The sequence below is a fragment of the Loxodonta africana genome, chromosome 23 (assembly GCF_030014295.1).
Source record: "Loxodonta africana isolate mLoxAfr1 chromosome 23, mLoxAfr1.hap2, whole genome shotgun sequence".
Taxonomy (NCBI): domain Eukaryota; kingdom Metazoa; phylum Chordata; class Mammalia; order Proboscidea; family Elephantidae; genus Loxodonta; species Loxodonta africana.
In genome coordinates this window covers 18,354,176-18,381,644 of record NC_087364.1, presented here as the reverse complement: position 1 = coordinate 18,381,644, position 27,469 = coordinate 18,354,176, and the positions used below count along the sequence as shown (strand labels likewise).

The window sequence follows — 27,469 nt, the reverse complement described above, 5'->3', positions numbered from 1 at the left end:
AGACAATCAGAGGTAATTCACAGTCTTTCATTTTTAATTATGTAAACAAATAGTAGATGCCTGAGAACATACTTTCCATTAACTTCTCTGTTTTTCCAAATAGTCTTTCTCTCTCATTAACAATGCATGTTTTATTCTCTAAGTACCATAGTAAAGACTTAACATAAGTTGATAAAGTCCAGCTGCTTATTGTAAGATGAGGGTTGTGCTTTGTCTCTTTAGGTATAATGAAACTTTCAAAAGTTTGTGAACGTTTGCCAATTTTTTTGTTTGCTTCGTTGACATTGTAGATGGACTACTTGTACAAATTCCAATGATTTTAAGGATGGTGAAGTTAAAAACACTTATAGAATGAGTTCTTTTTTCTCCCAGTGAAATACAGGTTCACAGAGTATTAGAACTGGAAGAGAAAGCAAAGATCATACTATTTATATTGTTGACTTAGAGATGAAGGCACTAGGGCCTAGAGAAGATAAGTGATCTGTGATCAAGTAACTCAACGGTGCCAGCATAGTCACTGTTAGAACTTTGTCCTTTGCAGAATTTAGTATCATGCTATGATGGGACACACTCTAACTGACCTTCTGATAATTCCTCATAGGTTACAGATCACCCTGGAAAAGAAGAGTTTTGTTCTCCTCCATATACTCATTACGAAGTTCCTCCAACTTTCTATCGATCTGCCATGCTTCTTAAACCCCAGTTGGGATTGGGCGCAATGTCTCGTCTGCCGTCTGCAAAGAGCAGGATTCTGATCGCGAGTCAGAGGTCTTCAGCGAGCGCCATTCATCCGCCAGGACCCATAGCAGCCACTGCCAGTCTCTACAGTGCAGATCCAGCAGGTAACCGATGCTTTCTCCTGATGCGCTTTTAAATAACAACAACCTAAAATGGATGTAGTGATCTAAAGTACGAATTTCTCTCACCCTTTTTAGTGGAACTTTTTTCTGTTCTTCCATGTGTCTGCAACTTTCTTTTGCCTGCCACTCTCATGCTCCATATCACCTTTAAAATGGCGGCCCTTATTACTGCCTCCTGGCTTTTTGCAATTTCTGCCTTCTCTAATAGATCCTATAGACCAAGGTTCAGAAAACCTTTTCTATAAAGGGCCAGATAATAAATATCTTAAGTTTTACAGGGCTAACAGTCTCCATTGTAACTACTTGACTGTTGTTGTAGCATAGAAGCAGCCATAGACAAGACATGAATGAATGGATGTGGCTGTGTTCCAATAAAATGTTATTTATAAAAGCAGGTGGTGGGCTCAATTTGACCTGCTAGCTCTGGCTTGCAATACCCTGCTGTAGAATTTGTCAGAGAGATCTTCCTGCGGTATAGCAGTGAGCACATCAGTATCCTGTTCAGAAATCTTGAAAATACTGCATTTGCTAACGGAAGGACCTGCTGCCTTCCCGTCCCTCTGTTCCTGTTCTGCAGTGGCTGTTCCTTGTTATCTTCTTGATGTCCTCTGTACTCCTTTGCTTTCTTCCCTCCATTCCTCTGCTCGTGTGGTTCCTTCCAGGTTTTCAGTGTTATTTTATTTAAAAATTACTCAGCCATGACCATTACTGAATGTTTGTACTGTATAGAAGAATCCTGATCCAAAAGGGGGAAAATGTAGAACAGAATTTCAAATTCTGTTGTGATCCAGACTTCCTGGAGACAAGGAGGCTAGATGAACCCCTGAAACTATTTCCCTGAGGAAATCTTTAATCTTAAATCAAAAATATTTTTTGGAGTTTTCTTAAAACCAAATAATTCCCAAATTAAACCAAACTTGCTGCTGTCAAGTCTGACTCATAGCAAAACTGTAGGACAAAATAGACTGCCCCGTAGGGTTTGCAATGCTGTAAATTTTTACTGAAGCATATCGTCACATCTTTCTCCCGTGGAGTGGCTAGTGGGTTTGCATTGCTGACCTTTGTTTGCATAAAAATATGGTATTAAGTATATCCACAGAGTTGTTCAACCAGCACTACGATCCAATTTCAGAACATTTTCATACCCCTCAAAATCCTCGTATCCATAGCAGTCAGTCCCCATTTTCTCTCCCCCTCAGCCCTAGGTAACCACTCATCTACTTTCTGTCTCTACAAATGTGGTCTATATGTGTCTTGTGTCTGGCTTCCTTGACTTAGTGTCATGTTTACAAGGTTCATCCATGTCGTAGCGTGTATCAGTTCTTCGTTCTTTTTTATTGTTGAATAATATTCCATTGTGTGGATATATACCCCATTTTGTTTATGCATTCATTAGCTGTTGGACATGTAGGTTGTTTCTTTTTTTTTTTTTTTAATTAATTTTTATTAAGCTTCAAGTGAACATTTACCATTCCAATCAGTCTGTCACATGTAGGTTTACATACATCTTACTCCCTTCTCCCACTTGCTCTCCCCCTATTGAGTTAGCCCTTACGGTCTCTCGTTTCGTGCCAATTTTGCCATCTTCCCTCTCTCTCTATCTTCCCATCCCTCCTCCAGTCAAGAGTTGCCAACACACTCTCCAGTGTCCACCTGATTTAATTAGCTCTCTCTTCATCGGCATCTCTCTCCCCCCCACTGACCAGTCCTTTTCATGCCTGATGATTTGTCTTCGGGGATGGTTCCTGTCCTGTGTCATCAGAAGTTCTGGGGAGCATTGTCTCTGGGATTCCTCTAGTCTCAATCATACCATTAGGTATGTTCTTTTCATGAGAATTTGGGGTCTGTATCCCATTGGTCTCCTGCTCCCTCAGGAGTTGTCTGTTGTGTTCCCTGACAGGGCAGACATTGATTGTGGCCAGGCACCAACTAGTTCTTCTGGTCTCAGGATAATGTAGGTCTCTGGTTCATGTGGCCCTTTCTGTCTCTTGGGTTCTTAGTTGTCGTGTGACCTTGGTGTTCTTCCTTTGCCTTTGCTCCAGGTGGGTTGAGACCAATTGATGTATCTTAGATGGCTGCTTGTTGGCATTTAGGACCCCAGGCGCCACAATTCAAAGTGGGATGCAGAATGTTTTCATAATAGAATTATTTTGCCCATTGACTTAGAAGTCCCCTCAAACCAAGTTCCCCAGACCCCAGCCCCTGCTCCGCTGACCTTTGAAGCTTTCATTTTATCCCGGAAACCTCTTTGCTTTTAGTCCAGTCCAATTAGGCTGACCTTCCTTGTATTGAGTGTTGTCTTTCCCTTCACCCAAAGCAGTTCTTATCTACAGATTGATCAATAAAAAGCCCTCTCCCTCCCTCCCTCCCTCCCCCCTTTGTAACCACAAAAGTATGTATTCTTCTCCGTTTTTTCTATTTCTCAAGATCTTATAATAGTGGTCTTATACAATATTTGTCCTTTTGCAACTGACTCATTTCGCTCAGCATAATGCCTTCCAGATTCCTCCATGTTATGAAATGTTTCAGAGATTCGTCACTGTTCTTTATCGATGCGTAGTATTCCATTGTGTGAATATACCACAATTTATTTACCCATTCATCCGTTGACGGACATCTTGGTTGCTTCCAGCTGGTTGTTTCGTTTTTGACTGTTATGAATAATGCTGCTATGAACGTGTGTGCACAGATTTTTGCACGGGCTTATGTTTTCATTTCTCTTGGGGAACAGTTTGAGGAATTGCCAGACTCTTTTCCAAAGTGCCTGTCTCATTTTACATTCCCACCAGCAATGTAAGAGGGTTCTGATTTCTCTATAGCTTGCATGATGTTTTTTAAGAGAAGTTGATGCTCTGGGCACTGGGGGAGAGCCTAAGCCTGGGAGGAAATACAAGCATTCTATTTTGGAAATAGCAAAATGCCTGTTAGAAGATCAAGTGGAGCTTTCATTGAGGTAATTAGATACACGAGTCAGGGGCACTGGGGGGAGGTCAGGGCTGCAGATGGAAATTTGGGATTCACCAGATGCCAACTAAGGTTTGGGGAGTATAGTTTAAGAAAAGAAGGCATCCCACAAGGGCCCCTGGGACAGTCCAACATTAGGAAGTTTGTCAAAGAAGGCTGGGAGGCAGTAGCCGGTGTAGAAGATGGAAAACCAGAAGAAGTTGGCGTCCTGGAAGCCAAGAGAAGAATGTATCTGAAACAAGCAAGGCGTGTTCAGTGATTTTCAATGCCACTGAGAGAGGGAGTAGTTTAAGGGCAGAGAAGGGATCAGTAAATTTGGCAATGTGGAAGTCATTGATTATCTTTATAACAGCAGATTAATTGGAGTAATGACCCAAGCCATGGCATTTTCAATCGCCTCATATGTATGCGAAAGATGAACAATGAATAAGGACGACTGAAGAAGGGTTGACGCATTCGAATTACAGTGTTGGTGAAGAATGTTGAATATACTATGGACTGCCAGAAGAACAAACAAATCTGTCTCAGAAGAAGCACACAGATGCTCCTTAGAAGCAAGAATGGAGAGACTTCATCTCACGTGCTTTGGATATGTTATCAAGAGAGACCAGTCCCGGAAAAAGGACATCATGCTTGGTAAAACAGAGGGTCGGCGAAGAAGAGGAAGTCCCTCAATGAGCGGATTGACACAGTGGCTGCAACTGTGGGCTCAAACATAGCAACCATTGTGAGGATGGCGCAGGACTGGGCAGTGTTTCATTCTGTTGTACATGAGGTTGCTATGAGTCGGAACCGACTCAACAGCATCTGACAACAATGGGACAAAAGCCTGATTAGCAAGATAGGTGAAGTAGGCTTCTCAAGCTTATAGAATATAAGAAGCAAATATCAGAAATGGATAGATGAGACTTGCAGTTATTTCATGATTTGGGGAATAAGAAAGATTCTGCTAGGTTCAGGGTTTCTGAAAAACACAGATAATAATTTGAAATGACTAGGCTGATGTGCCGGGTTTCCTTGAAAACCACCTCTTTATTGCATATGAGCCAAACAGAGGCAGCACTGGCAGCTGTCCCAAAATGTGCTATGGGTCACAGCAATTCTGTTTTCAGGTCATCGACACTTCTCTGGCTGCCAATGTGCGCTGTCGTATGAGTCATTTTCCCAGGTCTATTGGCACAGCTTTGAGAATATCAAAACAGCTGGAAAAGGAAAGTCTAGATAAGCAAGGAAATATGATAACGATTCCTGCAAATGAACAGATCATCTCATAGTTTACTGTCACAAAATTTCAGAATGTCGACAGAAGCTAGGAAAGCTATAGTCCTGAAAGATGAAAGACACTTACTGTGGGAACAAGAATCACTGTGCCATGCCTTGGTGAAAGTAATGACTTGTTTTAAGGCAGAACTGCTTGTGTGCAGAATTAATTTGATAACTTAAGTATAGTGAAGGAGCCTTGGTAGCGCAGCTGTTGAGTGCTTGGGTGTTAACTGAAAGGTTGGGGGTTCGAACTCACCCAGCAGCTCTGTGGGAGAAAGACGTGGTGATCTGCTCCTGTAAAGATTACAGCATAGAAACCGCTATGGGGCAGTTCTACTCTGTCACACAGGTTTGCTATGACTCAAAAATGGACTCGATGGCACCTAACAATGAATATAGTGATGATGAAGGTGATGAGGTAGCTGTAATTGTGCACAGTGATTATTATCTAAAACAATATTTTTTTTCATCTGCATAGAGTCTTATGAGGTAGGTTTTTTTTCTTTTCTGTCCACACATAAGGAAATTGCAGTTCAGATAAGGCTCAGGGCTATTAAGTAACATCCATAAGGCCACATCTAGTAATTCAGAGAAGTACTACTCCAGTTGAGATGTGTATGGTTGTTAATTCATGTTATTAATCATCAGGATAACCAGAGCATTGCCCACCCACTACAACTGGGGGTCCCACGTTATTTTCCCACTTGGGGCCAGTAGGTAGGGTCCAGTTTTGGGAGCTTGAGTGTATCGTGTCAAAACTAAAGCCAGCAGTGACTGAGAGTGGTGAAGGAGCAGAGTGTGCCTATACCCATTTTGAATGTACATTTTTTTAAAAAGAATTTTTATTGTGCTTTAAGTGAAAGTTTACAAATCAAGTCAGTCTCTCACACAAGAACCCATATACACCTTGCTACACACTCCCAATTACTCTCCCCTTAATGAGACAGCCTGCTCTTTCCCTCCACTCTCTCTTTTCGTGCCCTTTTCGCCAGCTGCTAACCCCCTCCACCCTCTCATCTCCCCTTCAGGCAGGAGATGCCAACATAGTCTCAAGTGTCCACCTGATCCAAGAAGCTCACTGAGTGTACATTTTAATGAGTTGTTGTTGTGGTTAGGTGCTGTCAAATCAGTTCTGACACACAGCGACCCTGTGCACATCAGAATAAAAACTGCCCGGTCCCGGCACCATCCTTACAATCCTTGCTGTGTTTGAGTCTGTGGCTGCAGCCATTGCGTCAGTCCATCTCCTTGAGGGTCTTCCTCTTTTTCACTCATCCTCTGCCAAGCTTACTGTCCTTCTCCAGGGACTAGTCCCTCCTGATAACATGTCCGATGTAAGTGAGACGAAGTCTCACCAAGCTCGTTTCAAAGGAGCATTCTGGCAAATACCTAGGAGTGGAATTACTGGGTCACATGGTATGTGTGTGTTTATATTTATAAGAAATTCTCAAATTATTTTCTGAAGTGGTTGTATTGTCTTACATGCCCGTGAACAATCTGAGAGTTCCAGTTGCTTCATATCCTCACCAGCGTCTGCTATTGTCAGTCTTTTTTTTTTTTTGAATAATAGTGTGTTTTCGGTCAAAGTTTACACAGCACATTAGGTTCCCCCATAATTACTGCACAGACTGTTTGGTGATATTGGTTATATTTTTCACAGTGTGTCCACATTCTCATTCATTCCATTCTGGATGTTTTGTTTCCAGTAATCTGGTTTCCCTGTCATTTTACCCTTTTGTCTTTGCTTTAGAGTAATTGTTGACCATTTGGTCTCCTATAGGTGATTTTTTAAAGGAGCACAGTACTAATTACTAGTAATATTCTTTATTTTATGAGCCAATCTGTTATTTAGCTAAAAGGCAACCTCAGGGGTAGTTTTGGTTCAAGGTTTATGGAGTATCTCAGGGTGATAGTCTTAAGAGTGCTCTAGTCTCATCAAGTCCAGTAAGTCTGAACTTTTTAAGAATTTGAGTTCTGTTCCACATTTTTCTCTCCTTCAATCAGGATCCATCTATTTGGACCAGAACAGTCGTTAGTGAAAGCCAGGCACCATCTAGTTCTTCTGGTCTCAGGGTAGATGAGGCTGTGGTTTCTGTAGACTATTAATCCTGTAGACTAGTTTCTTCTCTTGTCAGTCTTTTTAATTTTAACCATTCTAGTGAGCATGCGGTAATATTTCATTATACCATATTTTTACACAAATGAGGTGTGCCTTCTACATTTGTTTGCCAATGATGCTCTCCCCCAATGAGGTATTTTTGTAAGAATGCTGGGCTAATTTATTTTTTTACAGCAACATGTAAAAACAATTGGAATAGTGGCGCTTATGAAAATACCTCCAGGGGGAGGGCGCAGTTGGCAAACAAAAGTAGAAGGTGTTATTTGCATAAAATGATGATAGTATTAGTTTGCATTTCTGTAATAACTAATGATATTAAACATCTTTTTGTGCTTAGTTACATCAACATATTTTTTTTGGTGAAGTGTCTGTTTAAATCCTTCTACTGTTTTAAAATCTGGTTGTTTTTCTTACTATCGAGTTGTAAGAGGTCTTTATATACATTCTGAAGAGAAGTCCTTTTCTAGTTATATCATTTGAAAATATTTTCTTCCAGTTTGTGTCTTGGCTTTTCATTTTCTTACCAGTGTCTTTCAGTGACTCATAGTGACCCCATAGGACAGAGTAGAATGGCCCCACAGAGTTTCCAAGGAACACCTGGTGGATTGGAACTGCTAGCCGTTTGGCTAGCAGCCATAGCTCTTAACCACTATGCCATCAGGGTTTCCTTTTCGTTGAGGAGACCTTTAAATTTAGATAAGATCCAATTTATGAGATTTGTCTTGTATGATTTATGCCTTTTGTGTCTTAGTTAAGAAATATTTGCTTAACCCCAGGTCTCAAAGATTTTTCTCTGTATTTTCTAGACAAGTTATAGTTTTATTTTTTATGTTTAGGCCTATAACCCATTTTGAGTTAATTTTCGTGTGTTGTGTGACGTATGAATTGAAGTTCTTGTTTTTTCGAGTCTGGTTTCTTGAAAATACTGTCCTTTTGCCATTAAAAATCAACTGACCATATAAATGTAAATCTATTTCTGAGCTCTATATTCTGTTCCACTGATCTTAATGTCTATCCTTTTGCCAGTATAACACTCTCTTGAATACAATAGGTATGTAGTAAATCTTCAAATCAAGTATTGTGAATCTTCCAACTTTGTTCTCATTTTTCAGAGTTGTTTTGGCTATTCCAGATTTTAGGATCAGCTCATCAGTTTCTAGAAATAATCTTGCTGTTACTTTTATTGGGATTGCATTGAATCTATAGATCAATTTGTGAAGTGAAATTTTAACAACTTTAAGTTTTCCAGTCCATGAGTGTGGTATATCTTTCAATTTACCTGGGCTTCTTGAACTTCTCTCAGCAGAATTTTATAATTTAACATAGAGATTTTACACATCTCTAGGTATTTTATGTCTTTTTAAAATGCTATTCTTTTTATTGCCAGTGTTTCCTTAAATTTCAATTTTTAGCTGAATCCTACACATTCTTAATTCCTTTTTCTTCTTTTACTGCCTTTATTTGGATTATTTGATTTTTTTTAGATTCCATTTTATCTCCATTGTTGGCTTGTTCTATACTTCTTTCTTTTATATTCCTTTAATGATTTCTCTACGGCAGTGGTTGGCATGCTGTATCTAGTGGGTTAAATCTGGCCTGCTGTCTGTTTCTATACACAAAGTTTTACTGGAACACAGCTATGCTTCTTTATTTATGTATTTTCTGTGGCTGCCTTTACACTACCATGATGGAGTTGAGTAACTGCAAAATAGAGGGTATGGTTCACAAAGCCTAAACTATTTGCTATCCATCTCTTTATAAAAAAAGTTTGCTAGCCCCTGCTCTAGGAGTTTGATATACATCTTTAACTTATCATAGTCTACTCAAATAATGTTATATCGTTTTATGTATAGTGTAAGAGCCTTAGTATAGTGTACTTCCATTTCCTCCCCCTTGTCCTTCATAGTATTAGTTTTATACATTCTACATGTATTAATAGCTTCACAATATGTTATTGATTTTGCTTTAAACATTCAGTTAACTGTTAAAAAGATTTCAAAATATAAAAACAATACTGCTTATTTTCACCTACATTACTGTTTCCAGTACACTTCATTCCTTTGTGCGGTTTATATTTCTATGTGATATCATTTTTCATTTGCCTGGAGAGTTTCCTTCCTAAACATTGTTTGTTGTACAGGTGTTTTGGTGATGAATTCTGTAATTTATCTGTAAGTTTATAAAAGTTTTTATTTTAAAACATATTATTACTGGGTATAGACATCTAGGTTGACAGTTTTTTCTTTCAGTACTTTGATCATGCCATTACATTGTCTTTTGGTTTGCACAGTTTCCGATAAGAAGTGTGGTGTCTTCCTTTGTCCTTCTCCACTGTGGTGAAATCTAGTCTTTATCATTGGTTCTTTGGAAAAGCAGCTTGAGAGATTTCCCCCCTAAGCCCTGATGAGTTACCTTTGCCTTAGTTTTCTACCGCAGAAGGTTTGTTACATTTCTTGAGTAAGCTGTAAGCAACTTGCTTTGATACTTTTTGTCTGGTCCTGGGCTTCAGCCAGCCCTGTGATTGGTGTGTACCTTCCAGGGATTGGTTGATGTACCCATGCAAATGAAGTGACTATGGACTGTGCAAATGAGGTGACTGTGGCCTACTATGCAAATTAAGTGTCTTTGTCCTGCCAAGAGGGGATTGGTCAGTTTGTGGCCTCCACTAGGAGGGACCATACCTTGAAATTGACAAGGAGTCGTGTATATATGCAGCCAACCCCACAGGTTTTTGGAGACAGAAAGAAGCAGGATGACAGGAAGCAGACAGAAGCAGAAGAAAGAAAGCAGAAAGAAGAAGCAGAGAGAAAGAGAGAGAGAAGAGGGAAGGAACCTCCTAAAACAGCTGTAACACAGTCAAGCACTGTAACACTGAAGATGGTGAGAAGCCCAGAAAGGGCTCAGAAGCAGAGCTGGTGGTGACAGACAGCAGGGCCAAGAGGAGCCTGTCCTGAGGGGACTGAGAGGAGCCTGTCCTGGGAGTGGTGGGTCAAGAGGAAACCTGTTATGAGGAGGCTGAGAGGGGGCCTACATGGATGAGAGGAGCTGAGAGAACTGTCCTGTGCTGAAGAAGGCAGTCTTTGCCTACCTGCTTCCTGATCTAGATCCTGAGTTGTAGCCTGTTCCTTAATAAGCCACTGAACTGTAAGTATGGTCTGTGGTTCTATGTGTCCACTGAACACAGAAAATAAGTAGAGAGTGCCATGGGAGGGACGGCTGGTGTCAGAACCGGTGAAAGGTTGGAGAGGGGAGGTATGTCTGACCACCTTGTAGGGGTCAGCATCGGGCTGACCTTGATCCACATTATCGCCCCTGAAGTTAGACAAGCTCTTATGCTGCAGACGCTACTACTACTCCCGCCATTTCACACCCAGTTTTTTTTTTTTTTAAGAAAAAACTCTAGCTGTTTTTAAGATTTTCCCTTTATCAGTGGTTTTCAGCAGTTTGATTATCATCTGCCTTGGGTTGGTTTTATTTATGTTTATTCTGCTTCGAGTTCATTGAGCTTCTTTGATATATGGGTTTATTTAAAAAAAAAAACAAACCAAACCCATTGCCATCGAGTCGATTCTGACTCATCGCGATCCTATAGGACAGAGTAGAACTGCCCCATGTGGTTTCCAAGGACTGCCTGGTGGATGTGAGCTGCTGACCTTTTGGTTAGCAGCCATAGCTCTTAACCACTGTGCCACCAGGGTTTATAGTAATCAGCAAATATGGACATTTTTGTAATTAATTTTTCAAATAGTTTTTCTGTCTTAATTCCAGCTATAAGAAGCCCTGGTAGCACAGTGGTTAAAATACTTGACTGCTAACTGAAAGGTCACTGGTTCGAACCCACCAGCTGCTCTGTAGGAGAAAGATGTGGCAGTCTGCTTCAGTAAAAAGGTTACAGGCTTGGAAACCCTGCGGGGCTGTTCTGCTATGTACTGTTGGGTCGCTGTGCATTGAAATCGACTAAATGGCAACGGGTTTGGTTTTCGTTTAGTATTCCAGCTATATGTATGTTAGACAGCTTGATAAATCACTGAGGCTCTGTTTATTTTCAATCTCTATATTTCATTTTGGAGCCCTGGTGGCACAGTGGTTAAGTGTTTGGCTGCTAACCAAAAGGTCAGGAGTTCAAATCCACCAGCTGCTCCTTGGAAACCCTATGGGGCAGTTTTGCTCTGTCCCATAGGGTCACTATGAGTCAGAACTGATTTGACAGCAATGGGTTTGGTTTGGTTTTTATACGTCAGTTTGGATAATTTCTCTTGTTATGTCTTCACATCACTGGCCTTTTCTTTTCCAGTGTCTGTCTGCCCCCACACTCATATATATAGGGTCGCTATGAGTCGGAATCTACTCCACGGCACTGGGTTTGGTTTTTTTTATCTGCCCCTACATTCATCCAGCCTATTTTTCATTTCAGGTATGGGTATTTTATCTCTAGAAGTTCCATTTGGGTCTTTTTCAAATACCTTTTAATTCTCTCTTCATCACATTCATGTTTTGGTCTGCCTCTTTGATCATAATGGAGTCTATTTATAGTAACTCTTTTGACATCCTTTTCTGCTATCCCAGCATCTCTGTAATTTTTTGTCTGTTTCTATGGTTATGGTCATATTATCCCATTTCTTCGCATTTCTAGTGATTTTTTATTTGATACTGGACATCAAGAATTTTATCTCATTTGGGGCTGCATTTTGCTCTATTTCTTTAAAGAGTATTAAACTTTTTCTGCAGGAAGTTTGGTTCCCTATTGATTAGTTTGATCCTTTTGAGACATGTTTTTAAATTCTTTTGGGTGGGTACACCAAAAAATACCAGATGCACTGCCGTTAAGTCAGTCCTAACTCACGGAGACCCCATGTGTGACAGGGTAGAACTGCTCCACAGGGTTTTCTAGGCTGTAATCTTTAAGGAAGCAGATTGCCTGGACTCTCTTCCATGGCACCACTGGATGGGTTCAGACCATCAACCTTTAGGTTGGTAGTCAAACACAAACCATTTGCTCCACCCAGGGACCTAGAGGGTGGGTTTAAAGTAGCCTTTATTCTAGAGATAATTTCTTGAGTCTCTGCTGAGCGTCCCTGTATTTGAAAGGGTTTATCCACTATGTAGGGAAATGGAACCATTCCCAGCCTATATGAGTACTGGAAGTTGTTTTTCTTAAAGCTTCCCAGTAATTGTTCTTTCCTACAAATTGTTCTCACTGAGTACTGTGGGGTTTTTACTTTATGGATGCGCCAGTTGGTATTCCTCCTAAGACTCAAGGAGACTCCACTGTAGATTTTTGGAACAATTTCCCTGCATAGCTTCCTCCTCTCCAAAACTCTGCCCTATAAATTCTAGCTGCTTTGGCTTCCCTGAACTTCAATCTCTGTGTCTTTAACTTAAGATGACCAAACTTTGTTTGAGTTCCTCCTACCTGTGCTGTGGCCTACAACCTTCCACTAGGCAATGAGATGGGCAATTTAGGGCTCACCTCATTTTTTTTCCTTCTGTGATCACAGTCCTGAGCTGGCTGCTATTTTCTGAAAACATCACTGGCTGTTGGACAATCTCTGAAAATGTTACTTTCATATATTTTGTTCAGTTTTTCTGATTAGTTATGGCAGTTTCCATAGCAGTTCATTCTTCATGGGTAGGATTTCCCTTACGTGTATATCAAGGGTTGTTAACATCATATGGTGTTTGCTGAAGCTAATAACAACTTCCTATCCCTTTTGTGTTTACTGTTTTTTGGTACCAGGCCGTTTATTTAGTGATTGCTTTATTTTGTTTTTGTTATTTTATAAGTACTTTTCTTTTTATTATTGTACTTTAGATGAAGGTTTTCAGAACAAACTAGCTTCTCATTAGACAATTAGTACACGTATTGTTTTGTGACCTTGGTTACCGACCCCACGACGTGTTTTATGACTCCTCTTCAAATGTGCATAACTATAGTTATATATTTGGAAACCTTGGTGTCGTAGTGGTTAAGAGCTACAGCTGCTAACCAAAAAGGTCGGCAGTTTGAATCCCCCAGGCGCTCTTGGAAACTCTGTGGGGCAGTTCTACTCTGTCCTATAGGGTCGCTATGAGTCAGAATCGACTCGACAGCAGTGGGTTTATAGTTGGATTTGTGTGTTAGACTGGTATCATGCACTCAACAGGTCAGGATTCGCTGTAGAATGGCCACTCAGGGCTCTGAGCACCATCCCACTGGTAAATGAGAGCTGGAGATAGGAACAGAGCTTATGCTGCACCCAGTAATTCAGCATTTATGTATTTCCAACCCCAGGTGATTCTCCTTATTCTGAATTCCAAGAACTGGTTTGCTATGTGAATTGCATACATCTTACTTATTCAGTTCTCAGATAGGGAACCTCTTCAGGCTGTAATACACCAGGAAGGTGGGACTAGGATTTTGGGAAGAATTCTGGGTGTTTCTACTCCTCTCTTGGCTCTGCAGACACCAACAGGCACATAAAGTAGTCTGGGAGAACTCGTTGTTCCTGGGTGCCATGGAGTAGGTTTTCAACGCAGAGCAATCCAGTGTGACAAAGCACAACTGCCCCATAGGGTTTTCTTGGTTGTAATCCTTATGGAAGCAGATCACCAGGTCTTTCTCCTGCAGAGCCACTGGGTGGGTTTGAACCACCGACCTTTTGGTTAACCACCACGCTCTCAACCATTGTGCCACCAGGGCTCCTTGGAAGAACTAGACACACAGTAAATACATGCTTCCCTGCAATACAGAGTCTCCATGAGTGTCTATGTCGTATCAATGCTATTTCCTCAGATCCTGAAGCCTTACAGACCTTGATGTGACTATACTTGCTGAAGGATGCATGAGCCTAAGTGCCTCCCAATTCTTCCATCATCCCTGTTTTGATTCTATTGCTGTCTGACTCCACAGTCATGCTCGGGCCTGTGTCTGAAACTCCAGCTTAGGTGGATGTAACACCTGTGTTAGTGAAACTTCAGATCATGTAGAAAAGCAATTTGATGTCAAATCCCTCACTACTATGGAGTACACTGTACTTTTCTGCACTGCCTTTTTAAAAAAATATATATTTATTTTTTGGTGGCAATAGATGCAGCCAAACATACATCCATTCACAATGTCTACTTGAACAGTGGAAATTCAATAATATTGGCTCCATACTTCATATTGTGCCGCCATTCTCATTATCACTGTTAATTTAGGCTCTCTGCCGCTGAAAGTTCCCATCTGTGCTTCGGATTAACTGTTGTCATTTTGCACTCAGATAGATAATTCTTTATAAAAGTGCTATTCTGGGGGCAAACATTCTTTATTAATTGAGCTAAATTGTAATTTAGATTAATGATGGCTTCATGGGATAATTTTGGCTCAAGGCATGAAGATAATTTATGCACATTAAATTTGGGGGTTCCCCCAGTGGATCCAGTAAGTCTGGTTTCCACATGAGTTTGAAGTTCTTTTTCCACATTTTCCCCCCTTTTGATCAGAATTCATTTTTGAGTCCTTGATCAAAATGTTTAGTAATCGTAACCAGGCACCATCCATTCTGGTCTCATGGAAATGAAGGTAGTAATTTCTGCACTGCCTTTTTAGTAGATCTGTGTATCTTCTTTGTTCTTTCCTCAGCAAAACATCTCTCACAGCTGAAAACATTACATAAAAAATGCTAACCTACCTGGTGTATAGTGTGCCAAGATACAGTGTGTACGCATGGAAATGCACCTGAACTAAATATATATTACTGTTGCTTAAAGCATGATTGTGTGTATGGGTGTGGGTGTGTGTGTACCAATGCAACGTGAAAGAACTATAATATTTTTTGATAAGGAGCAGTGGAAGTGTCGTAATGGAAATTTTTTAAAGACTAAACAAGGCTACTCCATTCTATAAATAACCTGCGAAATTCAGTCAAATAAGAAAAGTTGGAAATTTTTTCTCAACTTACATACAGTTTTGTTATGAGTTCTGCTTATTAAAATCCGTTTTGTTTTGGAGTTTGACATACTGGGTAGACTTTCTTCTTTAGTAATTTTTTTAAAAAGGCAGAGTGAATGGTAGCAAAATTTTAAATGCAGTTAACATATCTTGAAGAGTAAGTAAAGTTGATTGGAATAATTTAAAACACAAGTGCGGTTAATATTTGCTGAAGAGCCTGAATGGTTATTATGATGGCAGAAATTTTGCAAAATATAAGCATCTGCTTAGGATTTCTACGATAAGAATTATAATGTGACAGCGTTATTTTTCTCCTAGGACTTTCGCCTTTTCTATGCCCAAAAATGCCAAAGTGTGTAATAATTCTGAATCTTCTGATTTACAATATAAGGATAGTTTCAACTTCTAGTGAGTTTAGTCATTTAGTGAATTTCATACAAAAATAATGTCTTTTGGATGCCCCCAGACAGCAGCAGGATCATCTCCCCCTGTTCGCATCCCAGCAGAGCACGGGACAAGAGAATGAGGACTGACCAACCATGGATTCGCGCAGTAATCATGCTCCTAGCATCAGCTCTGTGCAAAGCACTGTGATATGTCTTGGGAAGGTGTTCTCACAGGGAGAAGAGTGCCAGGGGTTGACTTACTCTGTGTTGCCCGATGTTGTTATGATCGTGTGCCGTTGAGTCTGTTCCAACTCATGGTGATCCCATGTGACAGAGCAGAACTGCCCCATGGGGTTTCCTAGGCTGTAATCTTTATGGGAACAGATGCCAGGTCTTTCTCCCACAGAGCCACTGGGTGAGTTCTGACCACCAACCTTTCCGTTAACAGGAGAGCACTTAACCCTTAGTGATAGGGAACCCTTTGCTATCAAATCCCACTTTTATAAAATGCCAAGCATTATGTTACATTTTCTTCAACATCAATTTAGTTTCGTGAGAATCGTTGTTGCTGTTGGATGCCATTGAGTCAATTCCAGCTCACAGAGACCTCATGTGACAAAGAACTGTCCCACAGGGTTTCCTAGGCTGTAATCTTTTCGGGAGCAGATCTCCCACAAGTAGCTAGTGGGTTTGAACCATTGACCTTTGAGTTAGCAGCCGAGTGCTTAACCATTGCACCACCAGGGCTCCTTGTATTAGCCGTTAGAAGAAGGCTGTACAGAGGGCTGACATGGGAACTGGGCCTAGAAAGTGAAACAGAGCAGCTTGTGCAGGAAGGATGTGGCAGAGGCATGGACGCTGCGGCTTCTTCAGCAAACAAGGTCCAGCTCTGTGGCTGAACGTAGAGCAATGGCTTGGGTGTCACTGGAAACAAAGCCAGATGGGTTTATTGGGGCCAGATTGGGAAGAGCTTTCAGCGCCAAGCTAAGTTTGAACATTTTTGTTGGGGGAGGAGAGTGGGTAAGGAATTGGAAGTCTTTAAGATTTTTAAATTGAAAATTTACATCATTTTAAATTTTGAAGAGATGGGGTAGTCATAAGCAGCAGTATGTAGAGTTAATGTTTGAGAAGCCAGTGATTTCAGTAGACAAGTACTATAAACCCACTTATCGACACGGTTGGGTTCCAAAGACCAGGTCATTATGTGAAAACTGGCGTGATGCGAAAATTCGGGTAGTCTAGGCCTAACCAGGAAACCCTGGTGTTGTAGTGGTTAAGTTCTAAAGCTGCTAACCAAAAGGTTGGCAGTTCGAATCCCCAGGCGCTCCTTGGAAACCCAATGGGGCAGTTCTACTCTGTCCTATATGGTCGCTATGAGTCAGAATTGACTTGACAACAATGGGTTTGGTTTGTTTTTTGGGTTTAGGCCTAACCAAGACTGTGTTTAAGAGTTTACTTTGGCCTACCATACTCAGTGCAGAAGAGATGATCTGAAATGAATGAAATCATCTTAATCTTACAATTCCTGACTGACTCTTGACGAAAGCTTAGTGTTGTACATTTCTAGGTTCAGTGGAAACTCAATGTATTAAATGTTGGTTTATTGCATACAAAAATGTAAATGAAATATAGTACAAAATCCTATTTTACAATAATTCAGTAAAGGATGACAAAACTAATCAGATCACAAAATGGAGAATGACTATGTCATTACATAACTGCCAAACTGCTGAGAATCACGGCCCAGGCATGTTGACGCATGACCTTGACCATCACAACCAGCGTCACTCTTGCCTCACACCTCGGCATTTGTTACTACCAGATGTACGTCATTAATGTGCAAAAGAGTGGGATAGTAGACTTGTTACTATTGTTGTGAATGCAAAATATAATGAGACAGTCAATAAGTAAGGAGTGGGTGTACTAGGGTGATGTTGCTGGTTGCTGTTAAGTTGGCTACAACTCATGGTGACCCCATGCTCAACAGAATGAAACATTACCCAGTTCTGCATCATCTCCATAATCATTGGTATGCCTGAGTCCATTGTTGATTCCGCTGTGTAATTTGAGTGCCTTCCAACCAAGGGGCTCATCTTCCAGCACTATATTAGATACTATTCTGTTGTGATCCATAGGGTATTTGCTGGCTGATTTTCAGAAGTAGATCATCAGGCCTTCCTTCCTAGTCTGTCTGAGTCTGGATGCTCTGCTGAAACTTGTCCACCATAGGTAACTCTGCTAGTTTTTGAAATACCAGTGGCATAGCTTTCAGCATCATTTGTATTTGCTATGCCTTCTAGAAAGCACTTCTCCAACTCTTTTCATGGCTGAGCTGAATTTTAAACGATTGATCGAAGTTTGCCAGACTGAGAAGGGGTAAAGGAAGAATATATACTTACCTCAAGGAGAAGTTGTCAGTGTGGTGATTGTTGTTGTTATTAGGTGCCGTCGAGTTGGCTCTGACTCACAGTGACCCTGTGTACAACAGAACGAAACACTGCCCAGTCCTGTGCCATCCTTATAATCGTTGTTATGCTTGAGCCCGTTGTTGCAGCTACTGTGTCAATCCACCTCGTTGAGGATCTTCCTCTTTTCCACTGATCCTGTACTTTGCCAAGCATGATGTCCTTCTCTAGAGACTGATCCCTCCTGACAACATGTCCAAAGTATGTAAGATGCAGTCTCGCCATCCTTGCTTCTAAGGAGCATTCTGGTGGTATTTCTTCCAAGACAGATTTATTCGTTCTCCTGGCAGTCCATGGTATATTCAATATTCTTCACCAGCACCACAATTCAAAGGCATCAATTCTTCTTTGGTCTTCCTTATTCATTGTCCAGCTTTCACATGCATATGATGCATACCATGACTTGGGTCAGGTGCACCTTAGTCTTCAAGGTGACATCTTTGCTCTTCAACACTTTAAAGAGGTCCTTTGCAGCAGATTTACCCAATGCAATGTGTCTTTTGATTTCTTAACTGCTGCTCCCATGGCTATTGATTGTGGATCCAAGTAAAATGAAATCCTTGACAACTTCAATCTTTTCTTCGTTTATCATGATGTTGCTTCTTGGTCCAGTTGTGAGGATTTTTGTTTTCTTTATGTTGAAGTGTAATCCATACTGAAGGCTGCGGTCTCTGATCTTCATTAGTAAGTGCTTCAAGTCCTCTTCACTTTCAGAAAGCAAGGTTGTGTCATCTGCATAACGCAGGTTGTTAATGAGTCCTCCTCCAATCCTGATGCCCCGTTCTTCTTCATATAGTCCAGCTTCTCGGATTATTTGCTCAGCATACAGACTAAATAGGTATGGTGAAAGAAAACCCTGACACACACCTTTCCTGACTTTAAACCAATCAGTATCCCCTTGTTCTGGCCGAACAACTGCCTCTTGATCTATGTAAAGGTTCCTCATGAGCACAATTAAGTGTTCTGGAATTCCCATTCTTCGCAATGTTATCCATAATTTGTTATGATCCACACAGTCGAATGCCTTTGCATAGTTAATAAAGCACAGGTAAACATCCTTCTGGAATTCTCTGCTTTCGGCCAGGATCCATCTGACATCAGCAATGATATCCCTGGTTCCACATCCTCTTCTGAAACCAGCCTGAATTTCTGGCAGTTCCCTCTCGATATACTGCTGCCGCCATTTTTGAATGATCTTCAGCAAAATTTTGCTTGCGTGTGATATTACTGATATTGTTCTATAATTTCCACATTCGGTTGGATCACCTTTCTTGGGAATAGGCATAAATATGGATCTCTTCCAGTCAGTTGGCCAGGAAGCTGTCTTCCATATTTCTTGTCATACACAAGTGAGCACCTCCAGTGCTGCATCTCTTTGTTGAAACATCTCAATTGATATTCCATCAATTCCTGGAGCCTTGTTTTTCGCCAATGCCTTCAGAGCAGCTTGGACTTCTCCCTTCAGTACCATCAGTTCCTGATCATATGCCATCTCTTGAAATGGTTGAGCATCGACTAATTCTTTTTGGTATAATGACTGTGTATTCCTTCCATCTTCTTTTGATGCTTCCTACGTCATTTAATATTTTCCCCACAGAATCCTTCACTGTTGCAACTCGAGGCTTGAATTTTTTCTTCAGTTCTTTCAGCCTGAGAAACACCGAGTGTGTTCTTCCCTTTTGGTTTTCCATCTCTAGCTCTTTGCACATGTCATTATAAATACTTTACCTTGTCTTCTTGAGCTGCCCTTTGAAATCTTCTGTTCAGTTCTTTTACTTCATCATTTCTTCCTTTTGCTTTAAAAAAAAATTAGCTGCTTTATATTCGAGAGCAAGTTTCAGAGTTTCCTCTGACATCCATCTTGGTCCTTTCTTTCTTTCCTGTCTTTTCAATGACCTCTTGCTTTCTTCATGGATGATGTCCTTGATGTTATTCCACAACTCATCCGGCCTTCGGTCACCAGTGTTCAGTGTGTCAAATCTGTTCTTCAGATGTGGTGATTAGGGTTCCTAATAAAGGTCCTATAGGGTCTGTTATAGGGACCAGTAGCACTCAGTAGGGCCACTGGGGTATGTTTTGTAGGATTTAGGGTGTTGATGGACAGTTGGCTTATTTGACATATGCAAATTTTGAGGTAGAGATTTCCAAAAGACAGAACTTGAGCCTGGAGAGAAGCCTGAACCAAAGATACACACTTGGGGGTTATTATCCTATCAATGCAGCCCTGGTTGCCCAATGGTTAAGGACCTGGCTGCCAACCTAAAGGTTGGCAGTTCATTCCCACCAGCTGCTCTGTGGGAGAAAAGACCTGGTGATCTGCTCCCATAGAGATTACAGACTAAGAAGCTCTATGGGACAGCTCTGTCTCGTCCTCTAGGGTCACTATGAGTCAGAATTGACTCAACAGCATACAACAACTACAATGTCCTATGTATGTGAGTTGAAGCAACAAAAATGGATGGACAGATTCAGGGAGACTGAGGGAAGGATAGAGTAAGTAGAGGGTCAAGAAGAAGACTTGGGGTAACAACCACATTTAAGGGGCAACTGAAGAGAGAGAAGCCAAAGAGAGAAAGAGTATTGTAACGGTGGGGGCACTGGAGAACTGGAGTGTTTGTTCAGAGCCTAAGGAAGAGGGAGTGCCTGTGGTGGAAAGTGGTCAAAACTGTCTCACAGAAGAGAGGACAAGTAAGAATGCAAAGAGCTTGTTGGGACTGGAAATGAGGAAGCAGTTGGTGACCTAGTTTTGAATGAGCCATTTTAGTCAAACGTGGGGGTGGAAGTCACGTATTAATAGGTTGAGAAGTGAATGAAAAGTGAGGAAATGGAAGCCATGAGATAGACTGCAGCTTCTAAAAATGTGCTGGAGCAATGGGTGCTAGTTTGAGGGGGAAGCAGGCTGAGTTTGTTTTGCTTTTTTAGAGTGTGGTGGGAGAGACTGGAACTCCTTTGAAAGATGAGAGAATGGTCCACAGAGAGAAATTGATGATAATTGTGTGATAATTGTTACAACAAGGTCCCCAGGAGGGGTGTAAATAATGGATAAAAATCACATGTAGAGGGTAAGCCTTGGAATAGAAGGAAACATTTCTTTTTCTCAGACAAAGGAGGAGGAATAGATGAAAAGCAGACTGTATAGAATATTGATACCTGTGTGTGAGGTATCGTACGTATGTTCAGAATAAGAACAATATATTGACATTGCCTGTTATGGATTGAATTGTGCCCCCAGTGACGGTAATGTTGAAGTCCTAACCCCTGCGCCTGTGAACTTGACCTGGTTTTGAAATAGGTTCTTAGAAGATGTTACCAGTTAATATGAAGTCATCCTGAAGTAAGGTGGACTCTAGTTAAATCTGAGTGGCATCCTTATAAAGAGAAGAGACACAGAGAGAAACCGTGTGATGATAGGATTACGCTGCAGCTACTAGTCAAGGAATGCCCGGGGGTGCCAGAAACGGGGAGAAACAAGAAAGCGTTTTCCCTTAGCAACTTCAGAGAGAACATGGCGGAGCCAGCGCTCTGAATTCAGACCCCTAGCCTCCAGAACTGTGAGACAATAAATTTCTTAAGCTACCCAGTGGAACTTTGTTATGGCCGCACTAGGAAACTAATCCTTCACCTAAGTGTCACTTCATTATTTTTGCTGCTCTTATACTTGATTTCAAGGAGCCCTGGTGGTGCAATGGTTATGCTCTTGATTGTTAACCGAAAGGTTGCTGGTTCAAACCCATCCTTCCTCTCTGAGAGAGAAAGACCTGTCGATCTGCTCCTGTAAAGAAAACCCTATGAGACAGTTGTACTCTGTCACATGGGGTTGCTATGAGTTGAAATTGATTTGATGGCATCCAACAACATACTTGATTTCACAGAAATAGTAGAACTATAAAACCAAAAACCAAACTCACTGCTGTCAAATCGATTCTGACTCATAGTGACCCTATAGGACAGAGTAGAACTGCCCCATAGAATTTCCAAGGAGCGCCTGGTGGATTCGAATGCCATCCTTTTGTTTAGCAGCAGTAGCTCTTAACCACTACCCCACCAGGGTTTCCAGTGGAACTATAAAAAAAAAAAATAGCACCTACTAAAGAAGATTTAAATCAGATGGGAAAATATCCCCAGAGGACAAACTGGTGAATTATTCAGATGATAAAAGAGAATATTGCCTAATAGCAGCTACTTTGGGGTCTAATGATACTGGATGACTTTGGCATTTATCTTGAAGGCTGCAAAGGAGCCATTTGATTTGTTCCTGTGTTTGTCTTAGTATATATCTCAGCGTTACCCTTTCTTCCGTACTGTTCAAGTGGACAGTGACAATAACTATATTTTCATTGTGCGTTCAGCAAACACAGCTGTCTTATCTTTGGCTTACTTTACATGCAACTCAGCATGCCTAATAATGTCCTGTAGGAACTTATTAAAAATGCAAGTTTCTTTGGCCCACACCAGACAGTAGACTTCCGTGGCTCTGGAGTGAAGCTCAGGCAGAGCCAATATCACTCTACTTATTTGGAGAAACATTCTTTGTATATTTAACAACTACTTTTTTTTGTTGAGTACCTACTATGTTTCAAGCTGTCTTAAGCACTGAGAATACAATGATAAATAAGACAGGCACGGTCTCCATAGGCATTTGCGGTACTGTGATTGAATGTATGATGGCCAAGTCTTCCGAGCTCAGGAGGACATAGGAAGGAAATCTGACCCAGATTGGGGTCCAGGAAAGTTTCTCAGATGCAATGTGGTATGGAGTCCAAAGGATTTGGTGGTGGGGGTGAGGGGTAAGGATACAGTGGGAGTAGAAGAAAAGGTATTCCAGGCAAAGGGAGTGGTACATGTGTAGACTGGTAAATCAAACCAAACTCATTGCTATCGAGTAGATTTCAACTCATAGCGACCGTATAGGGCAGAATAGAACTGCCCCATAGGGTTTCCAAGACTGTGCAGACTGCCACATCTTCTTCCTGCAGAATGGCTGGTGGCTTTGAACCACTGACCTTTTGGTTAGCAGCCGAGCACTTAACCACTGGACCACCAGGGCTCCTTGAAGACTGGTACGGCTAGAATTTGGAGTATCAGAGGAAGGATGAAAAAAATGTGTATATATATATGAGAAGAAAGCAAAGACCAGATTGTGAGGACACTGCAATTTATGTTAAGAAGTTTGGATTTTATCCTAAGAGCAATATGGCTCCCTCAAAGGGTTTTAGCAAGGGATGGATGTGATCATATTTCTCTTTTAGAAATATCACTGAGACTGCAGTTTGGAGAATAGGTTGAGGGACAGGAATGGAGTGGGGTGGGGTGACAAGGATTGGAGACAAAGAGCCCCTTCAGTAGGTGGTTGCAGTTTATCAGAAATGACAGTAGCCCAAACAGGGTGGTGGTGGTGGGGATGGAGAGAAGTAGATAGATTGTAGGAGGTGCATTTGACTAACCTCCTATCTGTGTGGGTCAAGTTTACATCAGAATAGACTGGAAGAGAGAAGAATAAAGAAGAAAAAGCAAGGAAGAGTAATGCCAGCCCTAGCTCAACTCTACTGGCAAAAATCAACTAATTCCAATGGGACTCTGTTGAGTATGGCTCTTGCAATTAATTGATCTGTAACTGTGTTTACATTTTCAAGTGGTAGAGAAGATGAGGATGTATAATCTAGGTTTTTTGTTTTTGTCCTACTGTCTTTGACCTTTGGCTGATATGAAATCTCAAGATGTCTGTCTTGTTTATCATTTTATTCGAGCACCTCGAACAAAGTGTCTTACATATCCTATGGAAGGGGTTGTATCCTTACCTTTATGTACTCATCTAGTTCCTTATTCCAAAACCACTTAAAAAACATGGTCTCAGAGCACAGGTTCACAAGTTGGAGAGTAATTGAGTAGTGTGAGCCGGTAGAGTGAGGGGATGGAATGATGCATTAAGCATTTGTTGGACACCGACTGTGTACTGGGCTCTCTATTTGAGGGATGCTTTTCCTGTTTCTTCTAGTGCCTCCCTCTGGAACTCCCCATCCTCCAGCTGCTGTTCACCTTCTCACCCAGAAAGTGCTCTCCTGGGACTTTCCCTCAATTGAGAAAGTTGAAGGAATGGGTCCATGCGTTTCACCTTCTTGGTTTACTGGCTCGTTTTGCTGGAGCACATGGTCATCTCATGGGGGACGATCCAGGGGAAGCAAACTTGCAGAGGCTTTGCATTTTTGCAACTGCCTTTAGCCTGCATTCACTAGGTTAAAAATAAATCTCTAGGTTGAAAATCATTTTCTTTCAAAGCCTAAAGACTTTCAGTGTTGCTTAAGAGAAACCAGATGCCAGCCTGATGCACATTCTTTTGTAGGTGACCTAATTTTTTTTCTTCTGAAAGCTTTAGAATCTTCTCTTATCCTAGGGATTTTGAATATTTACGGGGTTGTGTGTGTGAGAGAGAGAGTTAGAGGGATTGGTCGATCATGCTTGGTGCCTGTCTACCTTTCCTTTCTGTCTTTCTTTCTGGAATTTCTATTATTTGATTTTGGCACTGCCTAGAAGGGTTGCCTGTTTCTACCTTTTTCTTACATGTTTTCTCTTACCTTGTGTTTTCCTCCTGTATTTTGGACAGTCTTACTTGACTTTATCTTCTAACCCTTCTGTTGAATTTTTGTTCAGTATTTTTACTTTCTAAGATTATTTTTTTGGTTGCTGATCATTCCTTTTCATTACTTTATTGTTGTAATATCATCCCAAATTTCTCTGAGGATATTAATTAGAATTTTTTTTTTAAAGACCCTTTTGTTGTTTGAATTCTCTCTGTATTCTCAGGGGTAATTTTTCTCTTTTCTTCTTCTCCTTCTTTGTGCTTTTACCCTTTACCTTTAGTTAGAAAGTTTTTATCCAAGGTATAGTGTCTAAGGTCTTTCCACTCTTTCATCCTTTGCCTATTCAGCATTGTTTTGGGGATGTAATTTTGTTTGGGAATAGGGTTTTCTTTGTTATGCTAACGTGGGGTATGTTTTAAGCCAATCACTTTTGAGACATAAAAAGAACAGATTAGGCACAGAAGCAAGAAAGCCGAAGGAGAAGATACACACCATATGAAGATCTCCAAGGAACCCAGGAACAGAGGCTGAAAAGAGACAAGACCTTCCCCCAGAGTCAACAGAGAACCTTCTCCTAGAGCCAGCTCCCTGGATTCAGACTTCTAACCTCCTGAACTGTGAGAAAATAAATTTCTACCTATTAAAGCCACCCACTTGTGGTATTTCGAAGAAACTAAGACAAAATGTTAATAACTTGGTTTTGCCAAGACTTTGAAATCACTGGAAACCCTGGTGGCATAGTGGTTAAGAGCTATGGCTGCTAACCAAAAGCTCCTTGGAAACCCTGTGGGGGGTTTCTGCTCTGTCCTATAGGGTTGCTATGAGTCAGAATCAACTCGACAGCAATGGGTTGTTTTTGTTTTTTTTGGTTGAAATCACCCTCGGATGACGGAGAATTTACCCAGCATTTTGGTTGGCAGCCCATTCCATGTCACTACCCTAGGCCCTTCTGTCACATTTTCATCACTCCTTACACTGAGGGACTTTTCTTCCTTGCTGTGAATTGAATTGTGTCTCCCAAAATATGTGATGAAATCCTAAACCCAGCACCTGTGGATGTGATCCTGTTTGAAAATAGGAATTTTCTTTTTCGTTAATGAGGGCATACCAGTGTTGGGTGGGTCCTAAACCTAATCACTTCTGAGTTTTCAAAAGACCAGAATAGACACAGAGACACAACGTACATGGGGAAGAAGGACACCAAGAAATACCAGGGATCACCAGAAGACACCAGAAATTCAGAGAGAGGCTCGACACAGTTGAGACCCTGTGAGAACTGTCAGAAAATAAACTTCTGTTTTTCTAAGCCTCCCATTTGTGGCATTTGTGTTACGGCAGCACTAAGATACACCTAGATCCAGATTCACAGCGGTTCTGTAAGGCTTGAAGTTGTTAGTTGAACCTGAGAGCTATAAAGCTAGGGTGACCAGCCATTCTGGTTTGCCCAGTACTGAGGGATTTACCAAGATACAGAATTTTCCCTACCTAAACTGTCCTACAGGGTCAGTAGGAGCAGGAATCAACTCCATGGCAATGTGTTTTTTTTTTTTTTTTTTTTTGAGGTGTGGGGTGGGGTGGGAGAGAGCTTTTGCTGAGGCTACTAAGGGACAACACCCTTAACCTTCTTAGAAGCCTTTATTGTTTGACCAGTTATCTACAGCACTGCCTTAGATCTTTCTGAAGTCTTATCAAAGGGTTTTACAGTCACACCTTTGACTCCCTCTGTAGACCATGTTTTCCTGATAAACCAAAACCAATCCAAACCCGCTGCTGCCATTTGGTGGATTCTAACTCTGGTGGTGTAGTGGTTAAGTGCTGCAGCTGCTAACCAAAGGGTCGGCAGTTCAAATCCACCAGGTGCTCCTTGGAAACTCTATGGGCCAGCTCTACCCTGTCCTATAGGGTCGCTATGAGTCGGAATCGACTTGATAGCACTGGGGTTTTTGTTTTTTTTTTTTAACTCACAGTGACGCTATAGGATAGAGTAGAACCAACCACCTCATAGGGTTTCCAAGGAGTGGCTGGTGAATTTGGACTGCGGACCTTTTGGGTTAGCAACCAAACTCTTAAACCACTGTGCCATCAGGGATCCCTAAAAAAAAAAAAAACCAAACCCAGTGCTGTTGAGTCAATTCCAACTCATAGCAACCCTATAGGACAGAGTAGAACTGCCCCCATAGAGTTTCCAAGGAGCGTCTGGTGGATTCGAACTGCCGACCCTTTGGTTAGCAGCTGTAGCACAGGGCTCCCTAGATATGAAATTTACCCAGAGCCAGTTCTTAATTATAGGATCATTTGCCATCTAGAAAGGCTGGGAATTTTAAAACCAAGTAAGTCCTGGCTTCTTTATGTGTAACACCTCCTTATGCTAAATCCTTTAGCTTATCTCTCTTGCCTTTTGGCTTTTACTATAACAATAAATGAAGGAGCCCTGGTGGCGTAACAGTAAGCACTTGGCTGTTGACTGAAAGTTGGTGGTTCGAACCCACCCAGTGGCTTGCAGGAAAAGAACCTGGTTTATCTGCCCCTGTAAAGATTACACCCTAGAAAACCCTATGGGGCAGTTCTACTGTGTCACATGGGGTTGCTATGAGGCAGAATCACTCGACAGCACCCAACAACAATGTAAGAGTAAGAGTAAGAAGCTAGGTGGACCTTCGGCATCCTTCCTGGAATTCTCCTTAGCTGTATTCCCAAGTTTATTGGATACAGTTTCTACATTCCACATAACAACAGGCAACAGTGTTGCTAAACTTTCTGCCACTGAATAGCAAGGATTCACTTTCCATCCATTTCCTCACTTTCCTTCAAATCCTGACCAAAAGCTTCCTCAAGGGCTATAGGCTTCTGCTATAAGTTTCTTTGAAGCCCTTTGAGACTTCACTAATGCTCTCCTCAAGTTCCTTGCAGTTTCTACGCTCT

At 41.3% G+C, this 27,469-nt stretch overlaps 1 protein-coding gene across 1 annotated transcript in view; it reads left to right on the top strand.

Annotated features, from left to right (window-relative positions):
- MTUS2 (microtubule associated scaffold protein 2) overlaps positions 1-27,469 on the top strand; it is a 711,801-nt gene that overhangs the window by 207,263 nt on the left and 477,069 nt on the right. The window contains exon 5 of the mRNA XM_003413957.4: positions 602-842. Within this exon, the coding sequence (XP_003414005.2) occupies positions 602-842 (241 nt within the window). The remainder of the gene's footprint in view (positions 1-601; positions 843-27,469) is intronic.